Source organism: Zingiber officinale, chromosome 6A (assembly GCF_018446385.1).
Source record: "Zingiber officinale cultivar Zhangliang chromosome 6A, Zo_v1.1, whole genome shotgun sequence".
NCBI lineage: Eukaryota > Viridiplantae > Streptophyta > Magnoliopsida > Zingiberales > Zingiberaceae > Zingiber > Zingiber officinale.
The window spans coordinates 117,445,117-117,462,640 of NC_055997.1; the positions used below are offsets into that span (position 1 = coordinate 117,445,117).

Genomic DNA, 17,524 nt, shown 5'->3' on the forward strand with positions numbered 1-17,524 from the left:
TCTACAACTCTATCTATCCAACGCAGGCAGCCCACTATTTTACAAAAGTCATTATTAAACAAAAATGCTACAAAACGACGGGAGTTGCGGTTGTACCAGAACCATGATTCTGAAGATAAAATTAACATACGAGAAGGAGATCCTATTCCTAACACGACTTATCAAGTGCTGGCATATAGCCTTTTCTATGACCATATAAGGAGGTGGTACACTACACCCACAATAAAAAGATGAGAAAGAAGGATTTTTTTTTTTTTTGGAAATTTAAAAGATGCAATTGTATACATTTACCTCAGTTATGACCTGCAGATATGCAAGACATGGATTGACCTCTTCATCATCTATGACATCAAAACATGTTTTTGCTAACCATTTAGAGTCAATTATATAAATCTTACTTGTCTATTTAAGTCTATATGAGAATAAGACATGAATTGTGCACAGACTAGCAACATAACAAGGAGAGAAGGAAAACAATCGGCATTTAAAATTGCATCTAACAAAGACTAAATTGTAATGTCAAAATGCAAGAACACAATGATGTCGGTCCCCATAAAATGTTACCACAGAAGAAACCTGAGAACAATCAACAAGCCTGCTTCTTTTAAAATATCAAGTTCTCTACTAATAGGCCTTGGATGCTGCTTTCAATAAATCGCATTGGGCTTAGGTTATTGATCTAAGAATTTCCGCTGTTAATTACACACAAAAAAGTCAAATAATGTTTATGGCAAACTAGAAGGGGAAAAATCAAAGGAGAGAACCTAAGCACCCAGGCAGTGCCTCTTCAGATCCCTCATATTCTGACACTCTGTCTTGTTTTGATCATTCGCTTTAATGCTGCGAGCCAGAAGTTGCACTCATCCCAGTCGCTTGTAGTCAAAATCACCTACCAAAACATAGCAAAGCTTCAATCACCAGGATAGTTGTAGAAAGTTAGGATGATACACCCTTTTGGGGATGGATGTTTGCCACGGTTTTAAATTATTAGGGTTTCCTTAACGAGGCCAGGTTGATAGTTGGTACCATAATGAGGTAACTCTTTGACGAGTTAAAATAACCGCCATTATAGAACTACAAACCTTTCCTTTTAGTAACAAATCACCTTGAACGAAAGTAAACTGGAGTATCACGAGGCAGAATAGGTGTGAAGTAGAACATGCTGATTAATTCTAAAGCTGAATCATTGTGAAATCAAAACACTAATAAAAAGTTTCTAAAAATTACTTGTTAGTGTGCAATAGTTTGTTTACTAAGCAATTACTTGTATCTTTAAAAACAATCATGGCATGCAGGAACAATCATGACCATAATAATTAAAATAATATACCTGAATATGCAATGCAGCAGCAAAATCACCGCTATCTAATGCCTGGCAAAGTTGAGTAAGTTTTGCAGCAGCATTAGGAGAGATATCACCGCTATTGAGTTTTAGAAATAATGACCCAATTTTCCTAGAGTTATCTTCAATTTCCCTCTTTTTAGGTGCACTTGCATTTGCTCCTCCAAGAGCTGCTGAAGTTTCATTATATAGTCTTGTCAACGTGGTAACGACTGGCTTCAATTCAGCTGCAAGAGCACACATGAGAACCATGAATGTCAACAGAAATCAACCACTTTGGTAGTATGTGCAAACTTGTCAAGCACAGATAATAACTATAATAAAAAACAGCAAATTAAATTTAAACTAATTATTTACCAAAAAGAAAGTATTAATTAAAGAGCAAGTTGGACATGTCAGCCCCTAAATAGCAAAAGATTGGAAGGCGCCATAAAAGTCTCAAGTTTACCCTACTCTTTTAGGTCTCATAAGAGAACATAACTAGGAGGATTCAACTCCCCAAGCAGCCAATATCTTGTAAGGCCTTGAAGCAACGTGCCCAATAAGGACAAGTTGTTGATGATGGGAGAAATTTGCAATCCCAATGAATACAATACCAAAAAAGTCAAATTTCACCTAGATTAAAGTATCCCAGGAAATTCATACGATGACCAATGAGATCATGGTTAGTTAGACGAATGCACCCCATGCAAGACTTGATGGACTGGATAAGGATAGTGAGATGAGTGAATTGAACGAGTAAGGATCAGGCAAGCCAGGTAGACAGGACAGATCATTGCATCAACAAACCCAATGGATAAGTCAAAGTGTGCCCGACAAATAAAGGATTGGACATATTGTACGGGCCAGACAAGCTTGGGGGAGGATCCTCTGGTCCACAAAGGCTGGACCAATTCATGGTCCAGCCTTTGCATTGGTGGGAGACAATGGGCCTCCACCTGTTAACAGGTGGGGGCTATTGCCTCCCACCAATCCCCTTGTCCCGGTCCAGGAGCGGACCAGGACAAGAGGACCAGACGATCCTGTCCCGACAAGCTTGGTGAACCAAAATAAAGAAAGCGACTAAGAGTTGTGTGGCTGAACCTGAACAGCTAGTCCTGTTGGGAAATGGGCGGACCAAGTATGTCAAACTAGCTAAATTAATCAAATTGGATGAATGAGCTAATGATAAAATGAATAATTCTGTCAATGCAACTAAATGGATATCATTGCATTCCCATCTCCATTCTTATTTTCATTCAATTTCACTCCATTCCTTTCCATTTCATCCTACAAACAAGGCATAAGATCTAACCATGACCAACTTTCACACTTAGTAAGAAGCTTCATGGTGGCAAAAGGTAATAATAACGATTACCCAAGATGCCCCTCACAGCCCATCTCCAGGTTATGTGAAGGGTGGCTACTAGCCCGAGTGGTGACCAGTGCATGGGGATTAATAAGAAGCTTCAAAACATATAGGAAAGGGATTAAGCACTCTAACTGAATAGATAACTTAACAAAATCACTTCATACATCAGATTGGTCCAAACCAAAGTTGATAAATTAGACATTTGTGGCCTGGGCCAAAAGGGCATTGTAATTGACAAATAATATGACTAAAGCAACTTCTACTTAAATTCCTAACTGACAAGAGATTAGAATGTGTGTTGAGGAAATATTGAGGACCAAGAAAGCTCAACAAATATGGAAGATTAAGCAAAGGAGTTTAACCTGGAAGCAATTAAGCTAATGTCCAAGCTCACCCTTTAGATTAATAAGACAATAACTGCACATCTCCCTAGATTTGGTAACAATACCAAGACAGGATTGGATTGGTTGCATGAAGGATACCCACAAGATAAGTGTAACAAGCAGCATGAGATGTTTTAAACTATTGATGAATAACCTAGTGCATTATTACAAGGAAATCAAAACAAGAGATGCCAATGAATAAAAATCTTACTCAAATAATAAGTGAAATATTGAGGGGAAGGATGTTTTGACCGTCCCTAAATGACATAATTCTTCCAAGTCATTTTTATGTTAACCAAGCAGAAGTATTAGGAGCACAATTAACTCTATTAGAGAAGGAAAATTACCGGGCACATTTGATGTATCAGCTGTTTGCACTGTAGGTGGAGGGGTTGAAGGAACAACAGATGTCTGTGATTGTGATAGTTTTGTAGGGCTTGAAGGTTGTGCAGGACTCATGCCAGGTGTATGGGTAAAATTTGGGTTAGGAACTGGCATGAAACCCTTTTGTCCTGTGGCAGGTGCAGCAGGTTGGGTAAATCTGTTCCCAGTGGCAGCTGTTGGTTGAGGTCCACCAATACCATGTGAAGGATTAAATGAAGATCCAGATTGATAAACAGAATTGGCAAAGCTCTGAAGAAAAAGAAAAAATTTAGTAACATCACAAGCAACCAATACTGAGTAGAGAAAAAAAAAACATACTGGATATAGCTGAGAACCCAAGCTAGGTTGCTGATATTGCTCCACATTTCTAAGAGCAGCAGGGGCTGCAGGAACAAAAGGTTTTATTGTTGACTGTGGAGCAGCAGCAGGTGGAGTTTGCTGTGATAAAAAAAATTAGTATAGCATATGCATTCATCTGAACAAGACGTCCCACAAAACTAGTACTACTACAAATGTAAGAAAGAAGAGTTGGGATGTTTGATGTGTGCAGATTTGATGTGGAAAAGAGGCAACCATAGCAAACGTATATTACACATGGTGTAAGAAGAAATTCAGTCAAAATTAATTTATAACTGACAAGTTGCATACCCATTGCAATAAGAAAATCAATATGTATTGTGGTGACTGGGTCTTCTAGTCTCAGTTAATTTATGAAATAAGCAACCATGTTCAACCATGATCTATGACCATATCCCATAAGAATAGAGGATATACTACTACAGTTTAATTGCACCAAGTTTTAGCTCATAACATTATAGAACTCATCAGGCATAAAAGAAACCAGAAAAGTTTACAAGCTTTAGATGAGAATTCAGTTAGGATGTCATATCAAAAAAACACTGGAACAGGAATGGGTAACTAGTTATATTTTCTCCTACGTAAAATACAGAGAGTAATCTTAGAGGACAATATCATTCCGAGCTGGTGTTTTAGTCCTCAGATAGAAAGTACTGTACCATGTCAACAAATTAGCAAACTTCTGCATGCACCGAAGTATACTAAGGTGAATTTAAATAAAATTTACTCCTTTAATCACCTTCTACCTAGTTGATTTACTTGTAAAAATAAGATAACTAATTTACATCTGACAATAAGACATTTGATTAACTTCTACAAATAAGACAATAACACTTGTGGAATTTGAAATGTTTTGTTCAATTGTTTAATTTCAATGCATATCAAAATGAATTCAAATAGATTCATACTCGTTTAATTTTCTTCTACTTGTTTAGTTTTAAATATAAGATCATAGGAATTAGAAAATCAAGCAAATCTAGAATTTTTGAAATAAACATGCTATAAAAAGCATTAATTGTATTCATCTAAGCATGCTTCAACGTGCGTTGAGTGTTGACAGTACCATAATCATTGGCATAACATAGGCAGCATGATCAGCTTCTAACAACGAGTTTAGTAATTTTTGATTGTACCTACTGGCATGGTATGGCATTTTAAAGCATTGTCTTAGTCATGTCATCTTTGCAGATGATTGTCCAATAAACAAATGCAATTTACAATGTACTTCTTGTGAAAATAGAGGCACTCTTTCTATTTTATTCATGAAGAAAATCAAAAAAGAAAAGTATAAGTTAGGAGCCTGCCTGACAAAAGCAAGCAGCAGGCATAGTGAAAAGGACCAACACAAATTTTTCTCACCACATCAGCTGCGTAATGCAATCAATCATCAGGTGTGAAATCTTTGGAATATAAATGAATTATATGCAATCCTTTAACTCCGGTGTTATAACTTACTAATGACATTATAACTAATTTATTACATTTTTTCTTCTTCTAGTTCTCCCCTAATTCCCTTCTCAATGAACAGGCAGTTAATTAAGATTTTTCTATATCTTACTATACTATATCAATTCAATCACAAATGCTTTATTCTTGACATTAAGATGAAAATGGTTTACCTAGCTTCCTACATCTTCCTCTTATGTTCCATCAGTTACATGGCCCTTCTACTGTGTTTCTTGAAGCCAATGGACACAAATGAAAAGATTTGGTCACTATTCTTAGGTGGACCAAGTTCAGAACTACGATTCCTAGTTGGTATCCAATTCCAATTGGATAAAACACTAATGCGCATACCCAGCATTAGCTGTGCATAGGCAACTATGCAAGTAGATCCAAAGTCAAATGTATAATAGAACAGCTGCTGAAAATAAATATTTTTGGGTAGGTAAATGTAGATAGAACAAACTTGATGTTTGATAATCAAAATGATAAATTAATTATCTATAGATTGATCAAAGAACAAAGATGGCATAAACACTAGATATTAAACAATTACCTGCACAACCTGATTTGTCTGAGGTGGTATAAACATTTGAGTTGGCCTTGGTGGTTGAAAAGTCACAGGGTTGCTAAAAGCAGGGAACTGTGGTTGCACAGGCTGATATCCTCCATAGGCAGTATTAGCAGACTGGTGATACCCTTCAGCATATTGAACACTAGCAATATTGTGATGAGGTTGGGGTAGAGACTGGGTAAGGCCCTTGTCCTAAATTTGTTAAACAAATTCAAGTAGATAAGTGTTGTAGCTTGCACAGAGATACTTTCAATAACCACAACAACCAAGCCTATACAGAGATACTTTAGAAAGAGAAATTCAAGACACCTGATAATAGTTCTGTGAGTGGTCCACATATCCAGTGTGGTCTGCACCATAAACAGCTTCGGCTTGTTGGATGGAACTTTCATAGCTCAGACTTGCGGGTGCCCCCTTCTCTAGTAAAGTATATCAAGTGAATGAAATTGTAGAAATGTATTAGCATTGTACAGCAAAAAACTTACCTAGATTGAAAGGATTGTTATATCATCTTCAGAAAAAGGAGAGTGAAGAGAAGAGCAAAAGCCAAACATGAGAAAAAACTTTAGAGAATGGAGAGAATGAATGTACAATGCCTAATAATGGAAAATTCTATTTTACTTCTTTGAGGATACAACAATGAAAAGAGATTCGAATAAACCAACAAGTTTATCATCTGGACCAGTTAAGACCCATGATGATTTGAAGTATGGAAGGATTAAGTGCACATATAAGGTCCTTCATTAGACAAACAAAGACTATTAACTGACAACACTCTAAAATACTAAGCTAACAGGTTTGTGCTGAAATTGCAAATTTTATGCAAAGCAAACAGTAGGGAAATACTCATAATCCACTAAGGGTTAATGGCACAAATTTTAGGAAAGAGCAACTTGTTAAAAGTATGTGGGTATTAACAAAACAACAAAACAATGCAAATAAACCAAAATTATTTAAGCACAAAAAGCTATAAAATATCTATGAAGAAACCTTCTGTGGATAGAGAAATCCGATCTCTCAATATAGTAAGCTCGCGTGAAGGTTCATCTGGCTCCAAAAGTTTTAAATACTCCAATGCAGTTGTCAAAAGCCCTTGGTTAGCTAGTAATTCAGCATAATTCTCAACAAGCTTAGACAAGGAAGCACTAAACCGTTTATGACCAGTTGCAAGGGTGAGAACGATAGTCTTTTCCATCAAATCCTATCACAAAGTAACAGTCCATCAGCTTCTGATTTCCAAAAGTGACAATTGAATTTGTGAATTACCTGAAGAAGATCTATGTAAGTCCTTCCATCACTATCAGACTTCAGATTATAAGACCAAATCTCCACGGTTTTGTCTACATTCCCAGCACAGATATAGCAGAAAGTGGCAGCAAGGGTATTTCCCACAGTCAAAAGTCTTACAGCTAGAGTGTCACACAGGGCAGTCCATTGGTCTTTTTCAGCAAACTGTTACATAATTATAATCAAATAAATTAGCATTTCTGGAAGTATACATGATGATAGTGTAATCAGGAATTTTTCTGACAGCAAGGGCTAAGGAACATGAAACAACAAGTGTACAATGATGAGAAGCAAGACAAAAAAAGGCAGCAAGCATCCATGTACAGAAGCAATTATAAAATTTCATCCTAGCCTGAATTGAGATCGTTGTAATTTCTATTAATCAAGTTTACTATAGATCTCGAGGTAGCGCATATTAAACATAGAATGCAAGCATTCAGAAAACATTTACATTTCTCATTGACAGAAATCAACACTGCTGTATAACCAAATGTAACATGAAAACACTTTTTTAAAATGCATGTCAAATTGTAGATGGTCATGAAAATAGTCCCATTCCAGATGGTGAGGCAGTAAATTTGTCCAATCTGATAGAATTTCCTGATTAGGACTGTTCACAAGAATGTTATTTGATATAACGCATTTTATTGCATATACCAGGAGATAGATTGCTTGGCCCAATAGCTATTCAATCAAAGTAGGGCCTTCATAATTTAACAGATTAAAATTCTCTGCCAAAGTTGAAGGTTGTGGATAGTGAAAAAAGGAGCAAATGCCCAAAAAGATAACAGAATCAGGATGATGATTAGCTCATTTGCCCATTTCTCTCAATGGACCTTTTTGCTTGCTTACAAGAAAATTTTAGCTTCCAGACAATACACAACCACAATGAATTTCCAACATACTCCCCTATCGTACCTCCCTCCAAATTCCTTTGCCGAGAACACATCCACAAAGTCATTGCTGGAAACAAGTTAAAGCAAAAATCAAGGAAATACAATTCACCGCCATTACACGATGAATCTTCCTACACAGTTCCCTATTGTACCATCCTCCAAATTAACTTGCCGAGTTTATCTCCACATAGTTGCGGACAACATGAATAAATTGCAGCCAAGCTAGTGCTTACATGTTTAAAGTTAGTGTATGATTGGCCAAGATGCCACCCTTTTCGAGCTGCAAGAGCCAAAGTCTTTGTACTTTGATTATACTAGTTAACAGTGCAAGAATATGAGTATTGTTCTATTTTATTCAATCTAAATGTATAACTATAGTATTAAATTCATTGCCAAATAGGTAATTTAGATGAAGAGAATGAAAAGTTCCCAACATCTGACTAGCCAGTGTTGACAAAAAGAAAACCATAAAGTACCTTTATCTTTGTTTCAAAGTAAAATTTCAAAAGCATAAACCTGCCAGTGTTATTGAAGAGAAAAACAAAGTTAATTCAGTTAAAGCCTATGCTTAATGCATATGTCAAACTAAGTTTTTTCAATGAAGGGTTCTAAATTCTTGACTAAACTGAATTGGCATTTATTGTTATTCACCATATCAGTTCTCTAATCCTTGAATATTTTAGTAAACAAGATAGATGCTCAGCTCACAAGTGTGCTTCAAAACAAATCTTTGCTTATTTGTTCACTTTTAGCCTGTTCATAGACATCTTTGGTTTCAGTTGGATTACACTGGCATGGCAAGGAAGTTACTCTGAGGATAACTAAATTAATGGAGAGGCGACCAGATGAAAGGGGCTATTAACTTACTCTAGTGATTATCCAAGTTTCAATATGTTACATGCAGAAGGAGAAACTGGAAAATAGAAAACACACGCATATAAAAGAACTCATTCTAAAAAGATATTAGCATAAATTAATCAAATAAATAATTGGAGAAACAAGGGGAATCCAAAGACAAAAAACAATGTTAATCTGGTAAAATATTAGTAAAGTTTTATGAGCTCACCGTACAGAGAAGAGCTAGTGTTTCCTTCCATAAGTTCAGAGGCCTGGTATTGACTAGGGCCGTGAGATCATTATTCACCATTGCAGATACAACCTCAAAATGAGTATCAACGAAAGTCAGTACAATATCCAGAAACAGAGTAGATAAAAAACAAAATCTATACTTGCATCCTTGAACAATCTAAACAAATGCAACGGATGAGCCAGTAACATCTTCATGACTATGGACAATATGCTAACATGAAACATTAATACCTTCAGATATGGTGTCAGACTACTCTTAAGGTATTGATCACGTGTACTTTCCCATAATGATGGACCGCCAGCATGAGCAATTACCAATGCATCAGCCATTCTATTTGCAGCAATGCACTTTGAAACTGCGTCTTTGTAGTTACCAACAACCAAAGCACGTTGAATGCTATCATCAAATGAAGGATCAGAAGTACCGATGGGTCCTTCAGGGTCACTCCGAACCTGTTCCCCAATAGGAACCATACTGTCCTGATCAGCTAAGTTGTCTTCGCAAATTGAGGGGTTGTTAAAGAACTCCTCCCCATTGTCAATAGCAAATGCACTTGCTTGACCTTGAAACAATGGAGAACTATCGAGGCTAAGATTATTCTCTAATTGCTTCCCAAGATTATCAGTACTATCACTGCTCTCATTTGGAACAGTAAAACCAAGATGACAAAGTAACTTAGTCCTAGCTGTTCCCTCTTCATCAAACATTATCTTCAGGAAATTCCAAGTTTCTTTATCATCTTCACATCTGATTAAGGGAAGCAAAATGAACAAAGAAAGTTGTAATTTCAAAGTGGGCAATAAATACTTGTACAAAATACATACAGAGAATCTTGTGATTTTTGTTCACATAATGCACGGAGTGAAGACTTATCCCCATTTTGTACTGCAGCTTCAAATCCAGTAGAACGACTCACCAAACTATGCTCAGTAACTAGATCATGAACATATACCTAAAGAAAAAAGGGAATTCAACTAAAAAACACTAAATTGGAGTTGGTGATGTAATATCAGATTTACCTCTGAGACAGAGTGTGGAGCTCCTCCTGGAGCTAATTGACCAGGCCGAAATGAAACAAGTTTGCCGCCAAAAGCAAATGATACACCAGTTGGACGCTTCAACCACTTTGGAGCTCTCAGCCGTACTGTAAAGACAAGACATGTATGCATATCCAAGGAACGAACACTAAAACAATACAAGGGAAGTGAAAGAGAAACATATGAAGATAGAATGGAAGGAGAGCTCAAGACAAGGTCGTCAAGTTAGTAAATTTTTCATGTCACAAAAACATTCGAATACAATCAGTTTAAGACAGTAACTCTTATGTAAATGGAGGACTCGTTTACTCTAATTAATTGAGTTAAGAGTCCTCATAATGATGTGAAGCATGACCAATGGCAAACATCATGAAGCCTTTATATAGGTATTACACAGACCCTTCCTCACATGGCAAGGACTTAATATTTTCTAAAAAATTATGTACTATTAAAAAAAATCCAACACTTCTCTAAAGCTAAATTTATTACTATGAATGGTTTAAGGAATTAACTATACGTAACTTGGAATAATGCTTTCAACACTCCTTGTTGCAGCAAAAACATTCAATAGGATCAAATTAACATAGCAAGCATTTTTATACACTTTGGAAGACTGATTTTCACCAGTGAAACAAGTAATTGTCATCATCAAGATGTGAAGCATGTTCAATAGCAATTATGAAATCTGAGGATAAACTTTACAACACTCCTTTGTTTGATGGCAAGAACTTAATAATTTCTTTAAAAATTGTAAAAAATAATTAGTGAAAATCTTACGACTCTTTGATAATGAACTTATTATGCGTGGTTGAAGGAATCAAATATATAAGATTATACAATAGAATAATGCTTAAGCATAGAGTGCATGAGCTACATGAGAAAAGTTATTTTATTAGGACCAAGTAACCAATTAGAATACGAATGTTCAAAGAAGACTTCTCAATGGTGGGTAAAGCAACATACCAGGAGCACCAAATTCACCCCCTGCAGCTGCATACCTACTACAAGCCTGCATTAAAAAAGATTCAGTTAGAATTCAGAACTCAATGGCAAGACAATAAAAATGACTGACTTGAGAAATGAATATCCATCCATATTCTGGTGTCTAATACCTTGTGGTACAATGATCTCCAGCAAGCCACATTTAAGCAGAAACTAAAACATCCTAGCAGAAGCATGAATTTCTGTTTTAATTGCCTAAGCGATTTAGGGAGGAGGCCACATCACATAAGCAATATGTAATCCCCTTTCTGCGTTCCACTTAAAATCAAATAAGGCAGGTGATTTTAAACGAATTTAAGTTGAAAATAAAAAAACCTAAACCTGGTTAAGTTTTCACGATCTTTTACTCCTATTGACTCCTGACAACAAAAAGAGAACAGCTCTCTGTCTCTCTACGCTCACCAATGGTGATACTCTTCCTCCTATCTCATGCTACAAATTTCTTCTCCTTTGCGAAATATGTTTTCTATAAGTTTTTCCATCATCTCTCCTCTCTATTTCTTCTCTTATCGTAGTAGTATCTCTCCTCATAACACAGTGACAGCTGAGAAGTGGCTGAAAGTTCCTCCATGTAATAAGGTATCATCTCTATCTTCTTCTCTTCTCCTCTTTGTTATTTCTCTTCTCCCCTAATTTTTTAAAACTTTCCTCCACCAAAGTAAGTAGCAGATGACTGCAGAAATCCTCCTTGCAGCCAAAAACAGCAGTTGAGAGCTGGAGAAGTGCTCATAGCAACTATAGGACCAGCTACAACAGGCAAGGGAATTCCACTGCAGTTGAATAGGAATGGTAATTGGATCCGCTCCAATCAGTGCTGTCGCACCTCCGTAATGCAAATGCGACGAAGATGGGATAAGGATTTGGTTCCTCGCCCCTCAGGGCTTCAGATGTCCCACATGAAATATATATATATATATATATATAAGAATCACCTCATTGCCATTCCTGTGGCTAAAGGTTTCAAATTCCTTCTAGCAACAATTTAAGATGCCCTCTTTGCTTGTAGGGAAGTAGGTATAAAATTTATTATTAATTTAATTAAATTATATGAGTGTCTCTCTTCTGAGCTCAAAAAAAGCTCAGCTTGGAGTCGATAGCATTTTCAATGAACAAGCTTGAGTTGAAAGTAAATGAAAAAGCTTGAACACAGTCAAGCTCTTCTCGGCTCAATTACACTTCTAATTTTTTATCGATATAATATTTTTTATACCACCCACGTATCCAAGGTTGAAAATCTTGAGTCATATTAGAGTTTTGGTCTTTTAATCAACAAATACAATTTCAACATCATATGAATTCAAATGAATTTTAATTTATGATCCTTGCATTTGCTAATAAGTCTAATCATATATGAACATATAAAATTGATTGTATATCGTATTCATTCTTAATCAATAGAAACAATATACTGCAAAATAAATTACGAGAACACAAAATATTTCATAATTTGCATACGTATAGATATCAAAATTAAGAAATGAATATACAATTCAATTGAAATTTCAATTAATAATGAATTTCATTCTAATTGTAGAAATGTTATTGTTTTACATAAAGTAATAAATGCTTTTTAAGTGCATTTTATCAAACAATAAGCCACTTTCACCCAATGCACTTTAGCACAAGGTGCATTTTTCAAATGCAAATGCAAATGCAATGCTAAACACAGCTTAAAAACTATCAGGAGTTAGGTGTCATTCATTACCTGTATGTTGTATATTCCAACTTTGACATCGAATGAAGAAGCTGATATGACTCCTGGAATCTTGGGATACCAGTGAACATCAAAGTTCCAGTTTGTGCTGGCCGGCAACTCACATACTATCTGCATGATGACAATTTAAAAAACAAAAAATAGAAATATATTCTATAACTGAGAAGGATAAATTGGATTGTGAATGTATAAATGCAAGGATATATTCCTTGATAAATTGAGAGCTCGCCTACCTCTCCAGAAGTTGTGTCCCAGCAGATTGTTCTATTATCCTTGGCACAGGTAAGCAAAAAATTACTATCATAGGGACACCATGACATTGCAATTATACCTAATGAACACAAGAAAGTTAATCACATTGAAAACAAGATTGGTACGAAATGTAACTTCCACATTGTAAGCAGTATAACAATCTGAATCAAGGAGAGCATCATGCTTTCCTACTCTGACCAGGATTTAAAATATATGAAAGAATATCCCCAAATGTAAAACTATGAAGTTCCTCTTGTCAGCTTAAATTTCCTTTTTCCTTTTTAGGCATTCGATCAAAACTTCATATGATCCAGTAAAAAATTGCCACATTCCCTTAAAAGACTACATAAATAACTCAAGCTAATGTCTTCTAACAAGACAAGCAGACATCAAAGGGTTGTGTGCAGAACAATATCAAAGTATCTTTTTATCATCATTGTTTGGAAAAATAATGTAGCCTCATACAACAACTAAGCAAGGATACATTTCAGTCATCAAAAATATGCTCTGAAATGTCATTACACACAGACCATCAAGACATAAGCATCAACTATTTGGACTTGGCTACATAAATTTTAAACTCTATTAAAGCTCGATTGCTAAAATATCCAAGCTTAAATACCAGATTGGCAAAATATCAGATGAAATATGCTAGCATTATAACTTGCAGCTAATCAGAATGATTTGAGAAGCAACAAAAATAAGGTGTTTGACAATTTCAAGGTTGGCTAAATAGTTAGGGATTTACTGTTAACCTAATTTTGCTAACAACACTGAAAAATTGAAGAGTTGCAAAAATATCTAAATGAAAAGATTGCAAGATGAAGAAAAAATAGTAAAAGAACCTTTAGTATGCCCCACAAACTCTCTTACAGGTGATATAGTTTTTCTCACATCCCAAACCTGTAGATGGAGATAGAAATAACGATAAAATCAAACACATGCAGATTATGCAAAATCCTTTGAATTTCTAATGCTGCTTCAGAATGACATAAAAAAAGAAAATCAGACAAAGAACATATGTAATAATTTATATAAGCCCTCATTAAAAAGCAGAGAAAATCTATAACTTTACAAAGCTAAAAAAGTGTTGGTGATCGTCTGATCAGTCAATGTATAAAAGCAACTACAATCATAAATCATACAGCATGGAACATTACTTTGAGAGAAGGTGAGCTATCATCATCTGATGCCACAATTAACTGGGTGGAAAGGTCAGGATTCCACTGCAGTACAGAGCACCTTGTTCTAGATGAGTCTGCAAAACTGTTGAAGAAAACAAGGGATTAGTAATCCAAGCTTTCCTGAGTGCAATATTTTTCATAATTATGGTCGTAAATAAATTAACCTTGTAACAGGTTTCTGCTGCTTTAGATCCCACACAACTGCAGCAATGAAATGTCAAATGATAAGAAATTGTAAACTAACTTGATACCTGTGAGGTTTTAAATTAAAAAAGATTCAGCGTAAAAAAAAATAACAACCTGTTATCCCATTATAAGAAGTGGATGATAATATTTGTTGAAATTTAGGGTTCCATGAAACGAAGGACACTTCAGTTTGGGCTCCAGATCCAACACTCTGCTACATAATATAACAGTAAAGTCTCTAATAAATATCAAATTTAGGTTCACATAAGCTGTAGAAACAACTTTAGTAGTTCATAAAAAATTTGCTAGCTTGAAAAATTCAGCTCGCCTGAATCAGGTTGTTCCAGCAACAATTAACTACTATAAAAGGGTAAAAATGGAGGTAGATAAAAGAATTATAAAAAAAAAGCATTGAGATAGCAATCATTACTTGAACAATATTAGTGTAAACAAAGTATTGTTGTCATCGGAAAATAATTGCTTCAAAAACCTATGCTGATGGAAACATTTTTGTTTAATCTTTATGCCAATGTGCATTAAAATTCGATCATATTTACCAAACAGTAGTCCTATTCAATATCTGTAAATAATAAATGGTCAAGGAACACCCAGAGCAATTCATTCATATATGATAACATTTCTTCAGATATGGTGGTCACACTCCCTCGGAATGTCTGATCAATTGATATCAGACCACCCATGTGGTAGTGTTGGTTCAACAGGAGGGAATTATTCTGACATTAACTTTCAACCTGAAGATTCATGCCCATCAAGAACCAGGCTTCAAATACCTGATGCTGATTTTCAGTGTTTGGAAACCAACAAATAGAAGAAACGTTGCATAAGACATAAACTTCTTTCAAAGATGTGAAACAATCTTATTATGGATTTAGGATACAGAATTTTTGAATCCACATTAACACCAATATAAAGAAAGACAAGTTAACATGTTAATAGTAAAGAATGATGAGCATACTAGGTATGGCATAAATTTAAGCTTTCTTGGCTACTTCGATCAACTAACCAAAGTTTAAAACAGGATCTATTTTGCATTTTTTGAATCCAATGGAAACAATAGAAAAACATCACCAAAAAATTGTCAAAAAAAATTAGAACTTTCCATTGGAACTAATAATTTCGTGCATTGAACCCGGGATACCACATTATGCAGAAAAACCTATAACTTTGAAACAAAAATGTCCTATTAGAGCGAGAACAGCCACTAAAAAATTAGTCATATGTGTTGTCGTGTACCGATTCTCACTAGAGACTTCATCAAAATCAATAGTAGTTTTCCTTGCGCATCAGATCTTGACAAGCAATATTAGCAGACTAGGAAAGATGGAAACTTCCTTCACTACAGTTACATTTAACAACTATGTTTGCAGTAGACACCTGGTTGTTCACGGGTGGAAGGAAAGAGAGCATTTTTTTTTGCATATTATGGTAAACTATAAATTTGCTATACATATAGTGTCATCGTTAGAGAAATAGTTAAATTAGCCCATTTGCTAAATAACAGCATATGCCAATGGGGCCAAGGAATCTTGGATGTTAAGTCAAGTCTCAGGTAAGCGCAATAGAACCATACAAATCTGAGAAATATATTTTTTTAAGAAAATGAATTTCCCTAAACGCATTAGCGGTTGTACACAAAATACTAATAACCAAAATTTCTATACAGAAATTGTTCCTTAAATTCATGCTTACCTTCAGAGAGGGGAAAAGATTTGGTTCTGAAGGGTTTGCCAGATCCCAAATGCAAAGCTCCCCTTCATCAGCCCCGGACGCGAGTAGATTTGGTGACAGCGTGCTGAACTCCAGACCACGCACCTGACATGACAAAACCAGCCAATCAAACGAATCGGCAACTTTCAATGCAACGAAGCCCTTGACTTGAAGAAAAAGAGACGGTTACTTACCGATCCCACGTGCTTTTCGAGCTTCGCTACAAAAGCATCGTTTTGGTCCTCGGGACTACAATTAGATATGATATATTAATATCCCCATAAGATCCGGACTTTAAGCAATGCCGAGACAAAAGAATTGAAAGAATTAAAGCCAGAGCACCTGATCAGCTTACGGGGATTCCAAACGCCGATGCTGCCGTCGGTGTGACCGCCAGCGATGAGGCCTAAAGAGTACTCCTCGGAGGCAGGGAGGGGCTTCCCCCAAGAAAGGCGATTAAATCGCTCGTCGCTGGGGCAGACGCCGACGACGGGTAGCTCGTGCGCGTCGGACTGGAAGTCGAGCGTGAAGATCTCGAGGTTAGCGGTGGCGCTGAAACTGAGGTCGACGGCGCCGGCCATGGTGCCGGCGGCGAAGTAGGGCGCATCTGGCGCGAAGGAGACGAGCGCCGATCGCGCAGCGCTCTTGATGCAGGCCATGGTGCGAAGCGGAAGGAGGAAGGCGAGATCCCGAGGGAGGGGGCGATGGATCTCTGCTCGATCAAGGAACGCGGAAGAGCCCTAAGCCGGGATCGCAGATCTAAGTCGCCTCGTCCTCAAATCGCTGGCCCCTTCGGTTATGTAGAAAGAGAGTGAGAGACCAACTAGGGATGAAACGCAGGTGAAGGCCGCATGATCGCGTTGAGCACGAATCTTAGAAACGTCCGTGCGAATAATTACTAATTAAGAATTTCTATAATGCACGCTGATATAATTAAATAGCAAAATATAATTCTAAATTTTATTTTATCAAAATAAAGAATAAATACAAATTAGCGAAGCTATAGGATTAGCGGTGTAATCGAGTCGAATCAAGCCGAACTCTTGAATATTTGAGCTTAGCTTGTTTATAATCGAATCGAGCTCGAGCTTTATTTAACGAATATATTCATGACTCAAGAGCTTATTCGAGCTTTTATCGAGCCTAAATGAGTTTAATAAGTATAAATTATAAATTCAAATATTAATTAAAAATTAAATTATATATTTAGAAAAAATTATAATATTTTTATTAACATTTATAATTTTATTCTAATAAATAAATTTAATATATTTTTCTATATTTTTCATAAGTAGAGTGTAAAATCTATAAATT

The 17,524-nt window shown here is 36.0% G+C and overlaps 1 protein-coding gene across 3 annotated transcripts; it reads right to left on the reverse strand.

Annotated features, from left to right (window-relative positions):
* Positions 1-483: 483 nt before the first annotated feature.
* On the reverse strand, positions 484-17,024 carry LOC121997671 (protein transport protein SEC31 homolog B-like). Of its 3 annotated transcripts, XM_042552219.1 has the most exons (23): positions 16,553-17,024; positions 16,405-16,459; positions 16,193-16,315; positions 14,597-14,696; positions 14,461-14,497; positions 14,273-14,378; positions 13,958-14,015; positions 13,094-13,191; positions 12,852-12,971; positions 11,108-11,153; positions 10,127-10,251; positions 9,932-10,059; positions 9,338-9,854; positions 9,084-9,176; positions 7,101-7,286; positions 6,825-7,035; positions 6,144-6,253; positions 5,817-6,026; positions 3,779-3,898; positions 3,424-3,709; positions 1,331-1,569; positions 765-889; positions 484-692 (listed from the first exon to the last, which is right to left on the reverse strand). In XM_042552219.1, the coding sequence occupies exons 1-22, from the start codon at positions 16,867-16,869 to the stop codon at positions 797-799; spliced, it is 3,378 nt and encodes a 1,125-aa protein (XP_042408153.1). In that variant the 5' UTR covers positions 16,870-17,024; the 3' UTR covers positions 484-692; positions 765-796. The 3 variants fall into 3 exon arrangements, with proteins under 3 accessions (XP_042408153.1, XP_042408152.1, XP_042408154.1); XM_042552218.1 differs by having other exon boundaries at positions 484-889; XM_042552220.1 differs by having other exon boundaries at positions 484-889; positions 14,597-14,693; positions 16,553-17,023.
* Between the last annotated feature and the right edge of the window lie 500 nt (positions 17,025-17,524).

Coding starts and splice junctions, on each gene's coding strand:
- LOC121997671 (XM_042552219.1), bottom strand. CDS start 16,869: ATGGCCTGCATCAAGAGCGCTGCGCGATCGGCGCTCGTCTCCTTCGCG. Junction 10,060..10,126: donor CTCCACACTCTGTCTCAGAG/GTAAATCTGATA, acceptor TTTTTTCTTTAG/GTATATGTTCATGATCTAGT. Junction 7,036..7,100: donor CTTACATAGATCTTCTTCAG/GTAATTCACAAA, acceptor ACTTTGTGATAG/GATTTGATGGAAAAGACTAT.